This window comes from Megalops cyprinoides, chromosome 5 (genome assembly GCF_013368585.1).
Source record: "Megalops cyprinoides isolate fMegCyp1 chromosome 5, fMegCyp1.pri, whole genome shotgun sequence".
Classification (NCBI taxonomy): domain Eukaryota; kingdom Metazoa; phylum Chordata; class Actinopteri; order Elopiformes; family Megalopidae; genus Megalops; species Megalops cyprinoides.
In genome coordinates this window covers 15,675,625-15,696,530 of record NC_050587.1, presented here as the reverse complement: position 1 = coordinate 15,696,530, position 20,906 = coordinate 15,675,625, and the positions used below count along the sequence as shown (strand labels likewise).

Sequence of the window (20,906 nt, the reverse complement as noted above, 5' to 3'; positions counted from 1 at the left end):
TGGAAATGGTGTTTGACTCAGTTGTAAACGCAACACTCACTGCACAGCTGCTAAGAATTTTAAGTGTTGCAATCCAGCAATTCTCACCACATGATCATGGCATCTTAATTGACTTCACTGGCTCATCATTCAGATAATGGCACCATTAACAGATAAGGCTCAGATGACCCGTCTCAAATTTTCATATTAGACAGAAACTTCGCAGTGATGAATCCATACAATGACAGCTTCTAACACACCTTTTTGACACATACAATGGTCGCACATGATGTAATATACAATTCAACCCAATTAAGAAAATAGCATTGTTTTTTAATAAATTGCTTCACCTACATAAAACACACATATAGTTAGTCACCTCTAACACTTTGAATGAAGTACTGGATTTAAAAAGAAACATGACATAAATACAGAAAATGCTAATTGATGAGCAGTGTTTTATTATTTCATGGATACATTTTGAGAGACATGTTTTAAACAATAGGCGCTTTGAATGACAATGGGACACATAAAAAACAGCTAAGCACAGTATAAAACAAATTACATAAATGGCAAACTTACGTATTTCAATTTGTGTCAAACTACATTGCAATTTGACAAAGATGTATGTAAATTGCCATTTAACTATGACATGATAAACTTTCCAGATAAATGTACACATTCAATGTTCTCCTTATCTATTCAAACTCCCAAATATGAACACAAAACATAAGAGAAAAATGTACCTACTATTCATGTCCTTAAGACTAAAGAATATCATTTCTAAAAATCCTAAGCAGAAATAATTATCCGATATGTACACTTTGTTCCTTTTACATGTTCATTATGGGGTGTAAATAAATGAGGAAGACACTGTGGGCTTCAAAATATTTCAGCTGTGTCATATTTGAATTAATACCATATTTCCAGCCAATAACCAATAGCCACCGTTTGACCAAATAAAGTTTTGATTCGCAGAATGGCCAGAGTATAGGCTGTCAGGTCAAACATTCCTGTTTGTGACACGGCAGAGATGCGTGTGGTAGGTCTGAATCATTCACTGAGGGAGCCCTGGATGACCTCACGCGCGCAGACACAGGGCTACGATGCAGCCCTGGCGGCCTGCCTGGCCAAGCGCTCCTGCAGCGCCTTCTCCCTCGACTCCTTCTCCCTCTGTACCAGGTGCTGGCGCTCCTCCTCCCACTCCTGCACCTTCCCGGTGTACCTCTCCGTGTCCGCCCTCTCGGCCGCACCCAGCTCCTGCTCGGCCAGCGCGGAGACCAGAGCGTGCAGGCTGCTGGGCTCGACTCCGTCCAGCGACCGCAGCTTACTGCTCAGGTCCTGTATGCACAGGAGGGGCGATACATGACTACATGAACTAACAGGAAGCAACATTTGTATCTAAATAGGGAAGTTAAAACTGAGCATACAGAGTGACGAGCAATCCCACATTACAACTGGGCGCATAGAGCAATATAGCAATCCCATGTTAAAACTGCACCTACAGAGTCTGCTGCTCAAAGAGCCTACAGAGTCACTACAGTACTCACACTTTAAAATTAAGCTCTGGATCAATCCCACATCAGAACTGAGCCTGGGGCAATCCCACATTATAACTGAGCATACAGAGTCAATGGAATAATAATAAAGATGAGATTCCATTTGTTCAGCTTGCAAGATGTGACTTTCTGATGGCTGGAATGCTGATTATATACAGCACAGGCTGACACTATGCCATGCAATGGAACGAAGAAACAGCAAGAAAGCTCATCCAACCTACACAAGAGATGGAGGCGGAAAAATGGACACAAGTCTGATAAAATAAAAAACAGACACACAGTCAGGTATGGGTCGTGGCAGGTTTACAGTGTTTCTCCGAGTTCAATTAGCTACAAAAGACGATGGGGCTCCGGGGGCTATCCATCCACTGTGGCCTCCATCGTGACGGTTGTCATTGGCAGCGAAAGGTGGTGGCTGCCACAGTGATAGAGGACCAGACTAATTTATGGGCGGATGTCTGGGACAGAGCAGAGGGTGAATGGAGGCTCATGTTTTCACACTGCATCATGCATACAGAAGATGGCGGCTTAAGACAGGAGAGAGCACACGCAGGGCAGGCACATCAGACTGATGGGTTTCATTACTCCTCTATGAAATACTAAGTCATAGAATACAGCTGAACAGGTCTCTAAACCAAAACAGGGCAAAATATGTACTGTGCTAAACACAAAGCAACTCAGTGATTTAAAAAGTCATGAAATTATGTAGTTACAAGTACACTCTCCTCGAATGTTTTGCAAATTTAAGTTATGAAAAGGCCTGATGGATCAAACATACTCATTTTTGAGGGAACTGGTAAGCACACAAAAAACATTATTCACTCTGCAAAAGAAATGTCATTCTGGTCAAATGCTGCAATTCAGATATTGAGGCCATTTTTTAATTTTATTCAATGCAATATGTTAATATTACTCGATTACTTTGTATATAAAACAAAAAATGGGCTTCATCATTTCCATTACAATGTTAAAAACATGTCTTTAGAAAAGATTAGCAACAGGCAATTGATCACTTTCAGTAATTACTTCACAAGTGCTCACATTCTACTGTTCGGACTAAACATAATTAGGCTTTTTACGCACTGAGCGGTCATGAATGTTGTATTTACCTAACATACCCTTTCCATAATGCAAAATCTGAGCAAGTTAAAGTAAATGGCATAATTAAGTTAGATCCACACATGCATTTAATATGTACGTGCTGTGGTTATTATACATGCTACAGTCATTATCTAGTACCAATTGACATAATTGGTCATAATTAAGATTAATTTCTGATGCGTGTCCACATCCTGTTCTACACAAAACAGAGCACAAACCACCCTCTGCAGAAAGCATATTCTGGTTCCTGCAGAGAGGTCAAGAGGGTAATATATCCACTGGGGCAGGAAGACACACAACCACACACTCCAAATGTAATTCACAGCAAAAAAAAAAAAAAAAAAATTGCATTGACTTAATGAAATAAATGTATGATGAACGCTTAATGGATTACTTAATGGATTCTACCTGTACGATAAGAGAAGCAAAAAAAAAAAAAAAAAATCTTTAAATGAAATTCTGTTGCTTTTAGTGGCAGAGATGACGCAAGTGACCTTTACACTGATCCAGTGCATAGCCTAAAATCAATGGAACAATTCTGACTGCAAACACATGTTGGGAGTTGTGCAGAAGAAGGGCTTTGGTAAATGCCAGACTGGAGGGAAATTACAAATACAAGTAAATGAGACGTCTTCAAAGAACGGATGGTCATCAGTGCGGTTTAATGCGAGTACCCAATCATGTGCCTTGAGTCCAAAATTAGATTAAAAAAAAAAACTGGATATATATTTGGCATGATTCTTACAATGAGTCCCCTCCTGAAACGAGCAGGAAATAAAACATGCTGCAACAAAGCTGAAAATGACACCTGCATAACAATACTCTTCATTCACAGCCTACTTCAAAATTCCTATTGCTGGTTTGCAACTGGTGCAATGGCACAAAGCCGTGTATTTCAAGTCTCCCAAACTTACATTATTACGTTCTTGTTAACTCAAGACAAGCTTATTGCGTGTAATTGTGTTAACATTACTCACACGCTTCAGGGTAGTGTTAATATTACAATGGCTTTGTAATGTTATTATGTATATGGAACTGTGTAACTCTGTACCAAGTTTTCAGTGTATGCAACTTAACAGAAGCTGCCAGAAGACTTCCAACTCTTATATTACAAATGGGCATAGAATCAGTTATGCATATAAGCAATTTGCTAGCATTTGTTGTTATATTTCACAGTCAGTGGCTGTCCAGTATCTTTCTTTTTGAAAGACAGTACAGTATGCTTCCATTCAACAGATAAGCCTTTATCTTAAAGCCTTTGGTGCTTACAGAAGCTGGAATTTTTCCATATGGAGAGATCATCTAATTTACGTAACGTAGATTAGCTTCATGGAATAGGTCACGGCAGTAAATTGATGTGACATGTGACATCTTCACAGTGATGTCATGGGTCATGGGACCGACAGAAGGCATTAGGAACAGAGGTGGCGTCTATTACCTACCTGGAACCTGCTGGCATACTCGGGGAGCCTGGCCCTCTCCAGCTGGTCCTCCTCCCTGACCGTCTCGTCGGTCTTAGCGTCCGGTGCGGCCTCCTCCCCTTCGTCTGCGCCCGCCTCAGGAGCAGAGGACAAACCCTGCAACACCCCCTCCAGACAGTCCAGCTGGAATTCACAGAAGAGAAGACTCATGCAGTCGCCTGGCAGGCAGCTACTCTGACAGATGGCAAAGTGCATTACCTGGATACAGTGACTTTTGCAAAAAAAAAAAGCCGCCTCATAAATGGATTCCAGAATTCGATACGAAATTCATTTAGCTTTGGAAAATTAAGCATCAGTGAAATGAAGGCTGGCACTGGATGCAACCCTTGGAAATGGACTTGGCTCATAACAAAATTAGTCAGGAGAAAAACAGCAACACCTCAGCAGTGGCTACACAAGTGTAATGTCAGTTGGGAGGATATATGAACCAATCAGCAGACCAGAGATGCCAAAGCAGAGAACAATTGAATTGTTTTCTCATATGCAGATGATCGGACGTACTGGAAAGGATGTGCAATATTCATAAGATGCAGAGGCAAGCTTTTCATTCAGGGAATATGATGGAGTGGCAGTCTGTTTCACTGTGACCGGAGCTGGGGGGAGAGGGATTACTCTGATATATGCTGGCTTCACCAGAGCATGCCAGTGGGACACTCTGTCACTTCCCATCCCAGTCTGCGCAAAGCCAAATATGTCAGAAAGCTGGGGAAATGCCTGTTGCCATGGGACACTTGGAGAGACAGGTGTGAGAGAGGATTTATACAGTCTGACCTCAGAACAGCTGGGGGAGGGCTTTCCCCTCAGCATAAGGCAGTAAGGAAACTGTTGAGGAATAACAAGTGTGTGATCAATGAACCAATTTCTTTTAATCGAGATGAAGGATTAGCTGGACTTCACTGGTAAATGCACATTCCAGTGCACTAGAGATAATGATGAATACCTGATTACTGAATCTTTTCCTTATGGGAATTGATTATACAACTGGATAATGACAACTGTAAAAGGAGATCTCAAAGTAATATTGATGTAAATGCTTTCCCTGCCCCAAATAACAGGCGTTAAAACAATTCTCTTTGCTGAAAGTGAGCCCTCTCTCACTGCAGAGTCTTGCAGACAGAAAGAACTGGAGTTGCATACACAGTCTGGGAAGAAAAAGGCCATCTATCTAAATAAACGCCAGTGGCACTCAAAGAGCAGATCAACATTCAAACACTCTAAATGTGAAATATACATACATGAGTCCAAGAACTTGGGAGGAATCTCACGCTTGATGGCTCAACAAAATTAAAACATTAAAATGAAAAATATCTTTGCAGTTTAGGGGGAAAGTGCTTGGTAAAACAAAATTTTGATTGTAACTCATAAGGCATGATATTATTTTGAACAATTACCAGTAAGGTAGAGGAACATTCTGCACCAACAAGGACATTTACCAAAAATGATGGCACACTCCGGGCATTTTCCAGCCCCAGACACATCCAGCAGGATGAATTAAACTGGAAAAGTCTCGCGGCAAGTGGCACAGAAATTACTTGGCAGCGTTTCATGAAAATACTGTGGAACACAATGCAGGGCTTTTTATTTAATCAATGCGGGTCCTGTGGGCCACAGCGTTCCTCCCCATGACCCAGACTATACCAAAAGCTCAAAGTCACTGTTAAATATGAACGCACAATTATTCCAGTGTTAATCTCCAACTCCTTTGCAAAAAGCAGGAAATACAATAGTTTCAGAAAAGGCAATTATACCACAGCACTGCAACCCAAAGAGGATTCTGTAGGACAACCACGGATGCATAGATGTGACAATTTCCACACTTCCTCGTCCTGCCTGCATGGGCGAGGCCATGCCCAAGGTATTGGCCCAGCTCCCATGCTTTGCAGCCTCCTTTAAATCGCATTACAGAATCACTGAACTCAAAACCTGGCCCGGGTGAACACTGCCAGGGGCCGTTTCGGTGGCTGTCTCAGAATCAGCGAGGTCAAGCTGACTCAGAAGGATGCCTCTGTTTGCTCTGACCCAGGGTCAGTCACCGCACTACATGTCCCTCAGCATTTGAGTCACTATGGCCCTTTCGGTGCACTCAGGATCATTACTGCTGATCATCTCATCATCCACAAATAACACTCCTCTGAGGCCAAAACTATCCTGGAGTACCGTTAGAGGTAGGAATTCCTTTCTGTGGATTACACCACAAAGACCATCTATAGAGCAGCAATGGGAATAATGTAGGCATTTAGGGGAGATAAATAGAGGCCTGCATGGAAGGACTTCCTGCAATTAGTAGCTTACTGCTTGATGCAGACACATTGAGAAGTAATCCTCTCTGCTTCCGGCAAAGCAGTCTTGAATTTGGCAGTGCTGCACAGCCTCCCAGCATTTGTCAGAAACGTAATGAGAGAGAGGCAATAGAGCAACTGAAGCACATCAATAACACAGCTTTTTATGGGCATCTTCTGTTACTCCAACTAACTTCATTATGTATTAGGGGAAAAATTAGCATTTAGCCAGACAGCATTATTGAACTCCTGTGCGGAGGAAAAATTCTTGCCCTTTGCTTTTTTAAAGAAATGCAACTTAAAAAAAACAAGTGAAAAATCTGACAACATGTCAATAGGTAGCAAGGATTTAGAACTGAAACCAAAAACTTGCTGGTAATACAATACCTTAAAATAACAATTTCCTTTACTAAACAATACTGAAGATACGTACGACTTCTTTTGATAGTTTGACATCAGTGGCACCAGAGCACACTTTCTCCATGACGTTCAGGGCTCGGTTGAGGTAGCCAGGAGTCCAGATCAGGGGCATCTCATGGTACACATCACGTATGCCCCTGGACATTTCCACTTTACCTGCAGAGAGATAGGCACGCAACCCATCACACACAGTGGATTCAAATGATGCTTTCCTAAGGATACAAAACCTTTACTACCATCCTAAGAACTGCTAATCCATTAATTACAAAGATTAGTGTGTCAATAAAGTTGGTGGTCTCAAAGCTGGCTGGATAATATGTCTGGCAAATTAAATTATACGTCTAATTTAAAGGATAAAAAATTTGAAAGACGGTGCATGCAAATTGCCTCCACTTTATATGGATGATTTACACAACTTATCCAAGAAATTCCAGAATTTACTTTGAATTAGGCTCTCCCTGATTCAAACTTCAGTGAAGTCACAAGATTAAACATAACGTGAGCTGGAGGCTAAGTCCAGGAGGAAACTGGTAGAAAAACTGAACTGCTCATTGTCACCATGAAACTGTAGGAGGAGCTTAAGTTAAGTTCAACCTAAGTTCCTGGTGGTGCATGATCGCTTACTTGCAGGGAATGATCTCTTTGAGCAGCAGTTAGCTACAGACGTAGGAAATGCTCACTCTTAGTAATCGATAATTGTAATTGGGGGCATGGCTTCGATAAGACCGCATTAACTGGCAACAGATGGGGAGAGTAACATGTGGCTGTGCGCTTTTCTGATCTACATCCTGATAAAATGAGCCAGACCTAACAGCACCAGTCGGGGTGAACATATCTAATGATTTACTCCTGCGGTCTTTAATGGGACCGCTGCAGTGGCCTCACAAGCAAGACTACTCATTCATGGAAGGATAGAATGAATGAATGAAACCAGAAAAATACACATCTATGAAGGAAAAACACACATGTTCCAGGACTGGCTTTGTGTAAAACCGCAGAAGAGTGAGCGCTTTCACACATAACCACAACAGTATCGGAATCATTACTGGCACCACCAAAAAGCAATGAGCTAAAACAAAACAGAACTGATTTAGTCATTTCTGTTCCGTGACTGCCAGTGACCACAAGAAGCTGCATTTTGTCTGAATGACGTTCATGTGGCCAAGACATGAGCCCGGAGACATTGCTGGGACCACTGGTCTTCTGCAGCTTGTGAAAAAGTCCCATTAGGGTGTTAAATCTCTGACGGTAAAGACAGAGGAGCACCTACGCACCTAGGAGAGCACATCCAAGCAGCTGAGCGCTGAGTGCCACCGAGTTCTCCTGTTTCAGACCTGCAATCAGCAGAGTTGCTCCCAAGCTCCTCTCCTCCCTCCACTGGAAGAGAAGAGACCAAACACAGGAAATGCCAATCCAGCACAGGATGTGTCAGTCCAGCCAACTAACAATCAATCCTGCCACTGTAGTTAGTTTCATTAGATTCTGAAGCTGTGGAAACGTATAATAATCAATCTGCTGTCTGATGCAAGTGTGGAGTGATCCAAGGGGCACGGAGGGGAACACAAAATGTATCTACAAGTGTAAAGGTACTCACGCCGAGTTCAGGTTTGGTTGCTAGGTGCTTCGTCACTGCGTACAGGGATGAAATCTGTGTGGAGGGCAGATCAAATGCTTCCTGCAACATCACCTCCTCCACAACAGCACATGCACCTGTAAAAAGACGTTCCGCTCAGATGCAGGGGTCATGCACTCTAGGTGAATTGTAAATTACAAGACATCAAGATGTCACTTAAAACACAACTACTACATTTCATCACACATGTCAAATGCACAGCTGTTTAAAACCTGTGAAAACTGGATTTTCATTCAAAATAATACAAAGAAGTTTCACATTATCGACAATCCAAAGGTAGAAATAATTTAAATGTTTACAAGGCAATAGGACCCACTAGAGGATTTTATACTAGTATGTAGTCTATTTCACCAGTAAGTGATGAGGGAAACATCTAATCCATCTGACATGTGATGTTGTCATATCTTTGCTGTGACACAAACAATGCGTCTGAGTCGAGAACCCCACCTTTATAGTCCTCTTCTTTTAAGAAGGAATCTATCAGTAAATTGAAGGTTGTGTCATCTGGAAACATTCCATACTGCACCTACAGGAGGGAACCATTGTGTGTGAATTATCACATCAAGAGTGTTCATATACACAACATTATTAGTAAGCGAGGATTTATTATATCCTACAGTGTTTGAACAGCTCTGCTGAGAGAAAGATTAAAATTAGTATGTAAAAAAAATACTGATCTCTGATAGGAGTATCAGCACTTGCATATGAACTAAATAGATTTAAAAGATCTTGTGGAAATAGGTCTAACATTACGTTATTGAAATGTAATATTGCTTGTCATTAATCAATGTTTCCATTTAAACATGCATATTATAATGGTGACTTATGGACTAAAACGTTAGAATGAATGAGGAATAAATTAATAGAGTACAAAATCAGGTGTCACTGGCACAATATAATTAATGTCAAAGGCATAATTTTTTTTCTCCACACAGAAATGGCTCCATGGAGATAAATTAGATGCTCAATGGCCTTAATCTAAATTTCAGTGGAGAATGAATTATAATATAATGAGACTGGGTTTGCCTAATTGTCAATAAGTCTACAGTAAACAATTCAATTCTGCTCATGTAATAAGAATGTGCAGTTAGGCGAAAGTGTTCCTTTCATGAGGAATCCCCCCCAGAAAAAAACATGTCAATGATATTGAATATATAATGTACATGGATGCCAATAATCCAGACCTACTGTTCAGCAGATAAGTTACTGTATAAGATACTGTTCAGTTGGGAGTTGCAGTACTGGTGAGACTAGATCTGAGTATTATTGGTGCCATGTAGTCTTTCCTGAAAGACTGGAGATCCCAGAACAATAGTGGGAAGGTTTGGAGATCCGTACCTTGTTTTTTAGGGTATGCAGGGCCTTGTCTCGAGCCCCATACTTAAGACACTGCCTGACCCAGCTGTGGATGGTCCAGTCCCGCAGGTACCAGCAGTTGGGGCTGTGGCGGAATCTAAAAACAGTCAGATAAGAGGAGGAGGAACTCAGGACATTCATCAGAACCAGAAGTAGCTAAAACAGAATCCCGACAAAAGTCTCTTCTGGAGGCTGCATCCCTGTCCTGTCCTTGAGGAAAAGCATACTCATCTCTCATCAATAATGTGTGCATATTCAGAACAGCCCCCCCCCCATTTCTGTGTTCTCTGCAGCTCTGAAGGGTCAAAAATCTGTGACATTCTTGGGAAATTCCACAAACAAATTCCACCGTCTAAAAAAACAACCATAATCTACATTTAACACTTTGCGGGGTACAGAGGGAATGGTAATCAACAGAAATGACCTTCAAGTCTCCCTCTAGACACGCTAAATATTAATGCGAACTTAAGCCTGGCTTACTTAGCTCTGCTCTAATCATGTTTATTTAATGAGTTACGTGTCTGTTATGTTTAGAAAAACGACTTACGAGCTGTGAATAATGAAGAAACAGCAGGAAATTGTGGCTAACAGGCAGCCTGAAGATATATATGGGGTGTATCCATTTGCATTTCACACTCCTAATATTAGGCTGCAGGCTGTAAAACCACCTGACACAGCATTACATGATTACACAGCATAGGTCTGGCTTTTATTAATTTCACCCGAGGGCATATGGGTACACATGGGTGGCACACACAGAAGAAATAACAGGTCGTTAGTCTATAAAGTGATGGGTGGGCCCGTAGATTTATTTCATCCTCCTGATCCAGGCTTGCTATCTGTGAGCGCACCTCAGATCACATCAATAAACCAGTGTTTCAGACTCCAGCCTCTGATTGGCTAAGGGGGAAGAGCAGACTGATGGTGTGAGCTCTTGTTGCTATGGCAACACTGGGGTGAGACTTCCTCATGCATCTGGAGACGCTGCCTACTGAGATGATACCGCCTTGATTTTAGCCCCCACAATGACTTGCAAACTGGCACAACCAGACTTCCGGGGCTCTGCCTGCACTAGCATTACCAGTTTATACTGTATTTACCACCATGAAACTGTATCCGATTTTCCCAGCTGCTGATTACATTATTATAACACCAGGAAATGGTGAACGCCTGGCAACTGAACTAGGAGTTTCTGGGAAGGGAGTGGCAAGAAATCAAACTGGAAAACCAAAATAAATGCCCTTGTCTAACCCTTGGGGGCTTTGTTTTGGTCAGTCTGGTTCCTATCATTAACATGGGTCTGGAAATGCACTTGCACGCACTTTTTTATTATGCAACTTCAGCTTAATGCTTATTAAAAACATATTTTGTTTGTCACTACCACAGAAATTATATTTTGCAGTTTAATACCATGGAAACTTTTTTTACTTTCCAAATATAGTGGGGGAGTGAAATATGAGTCTTCAGCCACAAATGCAGGCAAAATATGGCTCTAATACCTTAATAAAGCACTGCATTATTTATGCTAATTATGCCTGTTGTCTTTTGAAAATTGTATGAAGTAACAAGAGTTTGTTTTGTTATATACAAAAGCCTATTTCATTTCAAAATGCTTTCTTATATATTCTGCTTTGAGGAATTTGCTGGATGTGTTGTTTTGGTTAATTCTGTAGCACACAGCTGTTATAGTATCAATAAATTCATAGATATAGTTCACAATGTGGCCACATCTTTCACTCTAGGTTCAGAAATGCACTCTAAAAGCATCTCCAACCAAGACCAAAAAGGGAAAACATAGAAATACATCTTTTCTGACACACAAATTGCAGCCAAGAGCAATGACAGAATTATGCACTAATACCACTTTCCACAAAACAACTGAGGCAATTGAGTCATTTTATGGGAACCATGTCCTCCTCTGACATTTTTGGCTAGCCAATCACCCCACATTTGGTGCCTTGCCTGCGTTAATAATTGGCTCAAGCAGCAGCCCCTTTAAATCCTCCCATAAGCCACTTGGGCTGTGCACATCAATTTACCACTAGAGTAAGCAACTGTGTCATTACGTGGAGAGGGCTCGCTAGCTCTCAGTCCTAACAGCCATCCGCATTATTAATAAAAGAGGAGACCCCTGAATGAAGAACAGGGAAATCCCTCTACTGTGTATCTCTCTCTCTCTCTCTCTCTCTCTCTCTCTCTCTCTCTCTCTCTCTCTCTCTATCTCTCATGCACACACACACACACACACACACACACTTACTTTTCATACTGTCAACTTTCAGAGGGGGCCACCATTTGCCCTACTGTTCTGTGTCTTGCACAAACCAGTTCCTGTCAGAGATGCAAGCAACATCACACGTTCTATCTGTATTCAGCCATGGTACAAGCGGCTTCGCCCATTACAGCAACAAATAGCATTTCACTACTTCAAATGGGGATCAAATGGTGTATTATAGCTTGGCTGGCTTTAGCAATGAGTTCCTGACTCTCTGAAGATTGCCGTTCTAATGTACTAATTGACCCAGCTGGCCGCTCGAACAAATAGATTGGTATAATTGACAATGATTTAGGTGGCTGTTGTCTGCAACACCACCGGAAGCAGTGAATTCTGGGAAAACAGAGATGCTGGCATGTGAAGGAGTGGGCAGATGTTATGACAGGTAGCCTGGTGACAAGGAAGCCGTCCTTGACACTGAGTAGTGAGCACAGCAGCTTGCTCAAATAACATGGCTTAAAGCCTTTCGTGAATGAGAGTTGGCTTCAGCTTGAATCCAAACTGTCCCAGTATTCTCCTCTCATTTGCATCTTCTTTCCGTGTATCTGGGTTTCTGACAAGGAGCTACATGGATTCTGACAGGTTACACTAGAGATGTGATTCTCTCAATGAAGTAAAAACAAAAACAGATGCAAGCCTTCACTGTCTCATAAAAAGCAGAGAGAAAATACACTAAGACACTGCATCTGTCTTTCTATTTTTCACAGGACTGTCGATGTCACTGAACTTTCTATTACAAAGAACTCAAACCATTGAGGTTTGCACACCTGGCAAGAATGTATTTTTTATTAAGTAAACCACCCCACCAAAATGAAAGGTAGTTTAGTGGAAGTTGTGTTGTTTTACAGTTGAGCATGCTATGACCCCATCCATCTTGGTAAGAGTTACGGCTTATGACTTTAGTTTTACTAGGTGTAGTAGTACTTTTGTTAATGATATGGTTATTATTATTTACAGTGCATATTTAGATATGTCTTCCATGGGTCTATCCATGTAAACAGTCTTACAGCAGCAGTAGATTCAAGTGTGGAATGCAAATAACAAAATACAACTTTATTTGCAATTAAACATACTGAATAACAGTATTGATTTTGTAATATAAATTGATTTTGTAATATAATTACAAAATCAATTTAACCATCACCTGTGACACCCTACAACGTCACGACACGACAATGTCATGCCTTACTCATAGCTAAATCAGATGAAAGTATTTGTAAATATCATGTCTTGCCAACGTCAGAAAAAAAGGACAGATGACTGAGAATGACTTCTGTCCTAATGCTCATGTGTTCAAACTTACTTGTAAAGATAATACTCAGCTTGCTCCACCTCTTCTTTTGAGGATATATTGTCGACAAACTACACAAAAGAAAGAAAGAAATCAATTAAATGAGCAGCTCAAAGACCTGCAACCAAAATCCTCACATTTGATGTTGTGGTTATTATGTATTAAGTAATTGCATACAGGTACACAGTTTCAGGTTGCTCTGATGTGCGGTAAGCCCCAGAACCCACCCTCATCCAGCATTGCTATGATTAAAGATGCTGTGTCTGCTTGGCTTGTACTTTCAGAATCTATTTATATCAATGGAAAGGTCTCTCGCACTGCTTACCCTGCCTCTAGTCTGCTTCTGCTTGATTAGCCACACAAAGATGCTGGAGATTTTGCTTCCTGCTGTGTATAGGCCTATATGTGCCATTTCTCCATAGGGACATTTGAGCCAATTAGAACCGTTTAGATACAAATCACTTCTCATTTTGCCAAAAAATGGGGAAAACTGCAAGTCATCAGATGACATCATCACAAAGCAAATTTGGATGAGACTGGGCCCATAGAATAATCAGGATCACAGCCCATCTCCAAATTACTGGACATACATATAACATCAGCTGCCATATATCATATTATTTTCTAACAAAATAGACATTACTCCCATGAACATTGCCACAGATTTCAACTCTTCACATACAGCACAAAGTGTGTATGACTATTCCTTCATGTTCAGAGATTCTTGTCAGCGGAGCAGTGTGGTCCTGACTAAAAGGGCTGTTGATTTCCAGACGTTCCTCTGACGCCTTTCATAGACAGGGCAGGTAGCCGTGGGAGATCTCACACCCCCAGGGTGCAGCAGGCCAGCAGATAGACGCTGCCTCTGGGACTGTCTGGGGCTGAGTCACTGTCCCCACAGCCTGCCAGCGTGACCCACACAGCGTGAGCCAATCAGAGTGACACAGCAGAGAGGAAACTGTGGGTATGTGCACAGCTCTGCGCAGCCAGGCCCTCGATCAGCATGCGTTTTATAGGATCTACTGAGCAACATGACTTCATGACAACATTTATAATGCTAACATGAGCCTGAAAATTTCCCATTGTGTCACTGAAAATCTTGTCTAGTGTATCTTTGCTTCCTTCAAATGGTAACAACAGCTTGGCTTTGACCTCACATTATGTGTATGGAGCACGACAGGAAGGGTACCGGGAGGCCATTGGTGTTGAGACACAAACTTGCAGCCTTCAGCCAATGCTTAGCTTTAGGTTGTATGCCTGCTTTATCCCACAGCTAATCTGGGTGTTCAAAGCACTTGCGTGAATTGGGAGGGCCCCAGCTTGCGCCCCTTTATCTGCGGTGTCAGCTCTATTGGGGACTTTGTGTGTGCCGGGCCATGTTCAGCCAAGTCGTCACCATCCTTCATCCTATCGACTGCTGTTGTCGCACACCCTGTCCCTTGGCCAGATTACATCGCCTGACTATCTTGTCCTGAGTATTTATTCGCCATTCCCTGTATTCCCCATTCAAGTTTCATGTTACAACAGTCCTTCAATTTGCAAGGCAAGGAAACATTTGTCCTTTTGAAACCCTGTCATTAGTATCCTCCATGCACAAAAAAAGGTAGCTAAAAACTGCAACTCTGTTCAAAAAGTCATTACTGATAGTAACCACAAAATCAATTTCCGTGCCCTGAGGGCATAAATTACAGGCCTGGCTTTTAGCATATAAAATGAGAGCCTTGTAATAAACAGGAGAGAGTTGAATTGAATTTATGCAGAGCTAGCAGGGGAAAGAGACGTTAAAGATACTTTATGGCTTAATTTCACATCCAAGTGTCATACCACAGGGCTGTCTTTGTGGAACCAATGACATTTTCCACTTTTTGAATTGAATTAACTCTTTATGGAAACGGCAAAGGTTACGAATCATTAAAAGTCATTAAAATGTGGTGGAAATCATATAATATGCCAATTCTATATGTAAAAAAGACCATTCCTGATGATTTGCCATTTGTATCACCACACAAATCAAAGCAAGAAAGCCTGTGATACACTGTATTTGGGTAAAAATGACTGGCAAATGAGAGGTGGTTACAGAGGAGAGGATTAATATTCCTCTTGAAGGTCCTTCACGATAACCTGGTGAGACAAAGACAGGATGTCCAGAGGGGCCAGGTTCACGCAGGACCTTTCCTGAATCTCAAATTCATACTGACAGAAAGGTCACGCTAAACACTGGTAGCGGCTGGACAGTAAAATTGCATTTGACTTTATGTCAGAGATGTGTGTCAGAGATGAACTCAGGAGATGAGAAGTGACACATTATGTAGCTCTTTTCATGTTCCATGAAGCGCAGGCCTGAAGGTACATTTCAGCCGTACCCACGAACGTGATTTCTTTACCATGCTACTTCTCAGACTTAAGTGGGACAACTATATCTACATTGAGGTTAACACAGTTTGTTGCATTGATGAATGTGGGGGATGTGCCCTTTTCTCACAGAACAAAAGGTGGCCAGCTGCTACCGCTACAAAGGATGTACTCACACCCACTGGTGGGCTCATTGGCTCTGATGGTCAGGGTATGCCAACAATCTTTGATAAACACTCCCACCGATAGCTGATGCCAATTCTCAATGGTGAATCGGGAATGGCAGCCATCAACAGCAGGAGACTACAGACTGTGTGGGATACACTGCACTGACTACAGGCAACAGTTGACATTTTTTGACCAACCATCAGGTCTGTGGGTCCCTAGCTTTGGGAAGAATAGAGCTGTACGGTCACACTGGAGTGGCCCCAGAATAATTCCTTGGAGTGCCCATTTGCTGCAGTGTAGCTGATCAACACCTCCCATTAACAGCCCTTAAAACTGACAGCCTATCAATACACAAAGCCTCACATTCAATGTTTTGATGAACTTCAGCAGCTCACATGATGAAAAAAAATGCCAGAGGACCAGTGCTAATATAAACTTGTACGGAATGATTGGCACTGGTAATGCAATCCAAAATAAAATGAGAGCCGAGTCTTCTGAACAAAAGCAGGCATATCCAGTTCCTAAACGCTGACATCCATTTGGAAACTCTGCACCAGGAACCATATAAAACATTATTAAATTTATGTGAGTAGAATGATGTGATTAGTTATTAATTGCTGAAGTTAGGCTTCTCTTAGTGCACCAATAATTATGAAAGAAAAAAACTTTAATTGCAAAACACTGATAGCATACATGTAATAATTTTATTGAAAAATAGTGATAAAATACTGGTGATTAATTGTTGAAGATAACACCTCAGGTGTTGTCATACACACTAGTGATTAAATGTAACCGACAAGGTTGATGATGACTCATGATCAACTACAAGGGGGTGCAGGGTGCAGGGTTGCAGTGACGTGATGTTAGGGAGGGTATGCTATAAACCCACACAGGCTTCTACAAAGTCAGTTCACCAGTAAGATAATACCATAAATTACACTGGGAAATACAGATTACAGATTTTGCCTCAATGAGTCTGTAAGTACCACACACAGACCATCCTTCACTCAAATACCTAAATGTATGCAGTGTACACACTGACCTGTCCTTTTATCTGTACTTGTTGAGAATTCTCATATTTAATATCAGGTTTTTCAGTGGCCCATGTAAATGCTATGCACTCAACTGAAATTAAACGAGTCTGGGTGTATATACATTTAAAAGCTTTCATAACTTTGAACGGCTTGCTCCTTAAATTATTTCATATATAACGACACCCAAACCCTCTTACCCGTGAGATGGTCAGAGAGCTGACAGGAAGCTTCCTTTCGTAGGTCCTGTCCATTAGCAATGCCAATTCAGCTATGGAATAGAAGAAAGAGAGGAAAATAAAAGATTAGACATCTATTTTTAGTCAACACAAGAATTCTCAATAATTTTCATTTATCTAGAATTTGTAGCTCCTAGATGCTTAGAATATCTGACTGAATACATGACTGAAAAATTGTGTACCCTTGCCCAGTTCAGGAAAAGGAAACGTTTTTACTAAGGGGTACTACTCAGGCTAGGGTGTCACTGTCCAATTTTAGAGGACAGTTTTCTAGTATTCAACCGATAAGTAATGAATCCAGGTGGAGCCAGCACTGGGCTCATTATTCCCTGTCATAGGTTATCTGCCCATAACTGTATGACTTTCTTTCAATACACCCACAGATGAGAGCTGCACTGTTCAATCAGTCCCAGAGGCCTTCAGTGCTTTGTGCAAATGGCATGGATGCATTCAAAGGGGAGATGGAAGCACTGAGAGCAGAGATAAGGCCTTCAGACACATGTTCACACACAATCAATGGACTGCTTCCAGTGTCACAAACCCAACTCAGTCCCCCACTCTCATTTTCAAGGCAAAACATACAACAGTGGCATACAACAGTGAGCTTCCTCCCACCAGCCAATCCGGTGGTTGGTCGAGTGAAGACGATGTTCTTTTCCAGCATCTCGCTTTCCTTTTTTCAAACGGGGAAAAAGGAGACGCAGACTGCACACATCAATCACAAAGGCTCCACAGCACTGTCCAACTGGCACCACAGTATCTCTCCGCGTAACCTGACCTTTCGTGAACCTGGCGTCAACCAGGTAATAGCTAATTTCACCAAAGTGCTTTTTACTCGCTCCCCGTTTTAATGGATTGACTAAGTTCCGTTCCCCCCCGCTGTGAAATGGATGGGTGCTAAAGAGCTCATACCCATCATGCATTTCAGCCACAGGAAAATTATTCAGATGAAGTCATTTTATCACAGGGGGCATACAAAAAAAAAACAAAGGAGAGGTTAAAATGGTAACTGGTTTGTAACTGCTTTCGTTTGTGCCTTCTGGTATGGTCTCAAGCTACGGAGATTTTGCCTTTCACTAGTGTAACTACAAAAAATATTTTTGTTATCAAAATCTAATCACTGAAATAACATCCCTGATACCTGATTACTGTGAGACTGTGGGCTCTGAGGTACAAGATCCTGAGAGCCACAGTTGCATCTCACAGGTAAATCAAACTGCAAATGAAACAAAAAGCAAAACAAACAGAGAAAAAGAGAAAAAGAACCTGACATTCTAGGAATCTGCCGCCATTGTACCGTATGGCAATGTCCTTCCCAAAATGATGAAAAGTCTTGATAATTTCTGTGTTCTTTTTGGGGAAAAAAGAACATAAAACGCTGAACCATTTGAAAAAGATGAACAGTCTGCCTGGATCACAACTGTTACTGTTGACCATTTCAAATTCAATTTGACTGCAGTGAAAATATAAGACATAAATATGCTGAGGAAGAGAAGAATACTCTGTACAATTACAGAGTTAACACAATTTGCAAAATAAAATGAATGGAAGCAGCAGATTTGAAGCCTGGACAGCGCAAAGTGACAGACCTCATTCCAGTATTCCATGACCTCAATATGTTGTACTGCAGAGAACCAAGCAGAACAGTGGGTTCTAATTTAAATTATCTGTTAAGACTTAGCTTTGGACTTGCACTGCACTCTCTCGGTGTCAGGGTAAACCGAACCAATGTACAGCATACTCTGACTGTGATTTAGCCTTAATTCTCTAATCACTAGGGCAAAGAGGCATACTCTGTATCTCTTGAATTAACGCAGGTGGGTTTTTTTTCCACAAAAATGCCACTAAATGGTGGTCAGTAGACCTTTATTACCGACTAGGATTGTACTGCTTCATCTCTGCAACAAGAATGTGGCTTCTCTCTTTATAAAACACAGGCATTTCTGCCAGTCACAGCCTGGTCTGTTGAATGTCAGTTGCCTAATTAAGATCAATGACTTCCTGCTGCTACAAGGCATCTGTGAGCACACATTTTGACTCTGCTGCACTATCATGATATTAGCAGGCATTACAGTGGGCAGAAGTCTGGAGCACTGGCATGGTAGCTGTCAGTAAAAACAATTAAGGTCCCATTCTGTATACAGTATACAGTATACAGTGTAGGACAAGATTCACTGCTCAATGAAGGAATACCCACTACATTTCTTGGACTTTTGGCATAAGGTAAACCTAGGTCAGTTCTTAGTTCTTTTAAAAATAAATTCAGCTAATAAAATATAGACTAGGAAAATAAAATTGCATTTATTTTGGGATCACTGATTCTGGGAATAATCTTTTCTGAAAAACATCACTATAAACGAAGTTATAATGCATGGAAGGCAGGAGATTGACTTCTGTGCAATAGTGCCCCCTGCTGTTAATTTTAAAATATCCAAAACTTAACCACTCAAGTTATTAACTGGATTCACATACTGTTGTCTAAAGTACACTTTTAAAAACACGAGCGAAACACAACCTACCACGTAACGCTAGTGACTGTATTTTGAGTACAACACAGGGACATTACGCCAAATTGCTAGAAATATGTTTTGATGGGTAGGTATGTTTTAAGATTTATTTGTTGAATTGGCACTTACCCAGGTTTTGGGGGTCTTTCTCCCTCTGTTCCCATATACTGGCATCTAAGTACGCCGGTGACAGTAGGCATCTTCTGGCTAAAATGTGTCAAAGAATATTTTGGGTCATTCTGAATAAAATCAACTCAGTATCAGACAGGACCATCTCCTATTTGCATGGCTAGCTAGCTAACTATCCTAGCTAAACGTGTAAATCCCACAATAGGCACTGCTCTCCTTTGGTAGCAACTTACCATAGGTAGAGCAAACCAAGTTGAAAAAATGTTTTAACACATATTTAACATACTACCTCACTAGCTAATTAGACCTATCGTTTCTATAACTACCTATAACCTTTTCGCTAGCCTTATTGAGCCGATCACAATGCGTTGTTCTGACATGAGACATCTTTCAGTAATAACGGTAATAACCACGAACAAGATCGGAGGTATCTATCTCAGGTCGGTACCTCAGAGAGAGTAAAATACGCCAGCTAAACTCGACTATCTAATGTTACGGTACACAATGACAGTCACACTGTCAACCACGTTAGCTGCTGCCTTTACCTTAGCTACCAAGCAACTCGTCTTTGGGGTGACTGTACTTGCCAGCTGACATTGTTTAGAATACTGCTAACCTTTAACGTCACCAGCTACATTAAATAACTAAACAAAAACATGTCTAACGTTAAATTAGCTTTAATCCACAGAAACTGTAACACTTATTAGCTAATGTTTGTTAGCCAGCATCATATGTCGGGCTATGACACCTGCGAGGAAGGTTGCCAGATAATTCTGTCTTTATCTGAGACACACTGTGCAATTCAATTCAATTAGTTAAAGTGCAGTGAAATCTTTCAAAACAATGTCTTAATTACCCGTAAACATATGTGTTGAACATTTTACTGAGCCTCTTGCAAGTCGAACACACCGCTGCAACATGGAGGCAGCCATCTTGGAATAGGACAACTTCAAGTTACACAGGGGGAAGACAGCACATTTCGGATGAAGCAGTTTATCTGCATGAAGATTGTACTCGCGATGTTCTCATTGTAATACCAATATGTATTAATGTTTATTAGTAAAATGCTGGAAACGGATCACTTCAATGCGCATTTAAGCACTGTT

General features: G+C 41.3%; 1 protein-coding gene across 1 annotated transcript; it reads right to left on the bottom strand.

Annotated features, from left to right (window-relative positions):
• Window positions 1–725: 725 nt before the first annotated feature.
• On the bottom strand, window positions 726–20,741 carry mrps27 (mitochondrial ribosomal protein S27). Its single transcript, XM_036529159.1, has 11 exons — window positions 20,657–20,741; window positions 19,801–19,878; window positions 17,126–17,196; window positions 13,387–13,445; window positions 9,791–9,905; window positions 8,900–8,978; window positions 8,414–8,529; window positions 8,094–8,196; window positions 6,833–6,975; window positions 4,082–4,243; window positions 726–1,320 (listed from the first exon to the last, which is right to left on the bottom strand). The coding sequence occupies exons 1-11, from the start codon at window positions 20,730–20,732 to the stop codon at window positions 1,081–1,083; spliced, it is 1,242 nt and encodes a 413-aa protein (XP_036385052.1). The 5' UTR covers window positions 20,733–20,741; the 3' UTR covers window positions 726–1,080.
• Between the last annotated feature and the right edge of the window lie 165 nt (window positions 20,742–20,906).

Coding starts and splice junctions, on each gene's coding strand:
- mrps27 (XM_036529159.1), bottom strand. CDS start 20,732: ATGGCTGCCTCCATGTTGCAGCGGTGTGTTCGACTTGCAAGAGGCTCA. Junction 8,979..9,790: donor TGCATACCCTAAAAAACAAG/GTACGGATCTCC, acceptor TCCCTCCTGTAG/GTGCAGTATGGAATGTTTCC. Junction 8,530..8,899: donor AAAAGAAGAGGACTATAAAG/GTGGGGTTCTCG, acceptor GTCTTTTTACAG/GTGCATGTGCTGTTGTGGAG.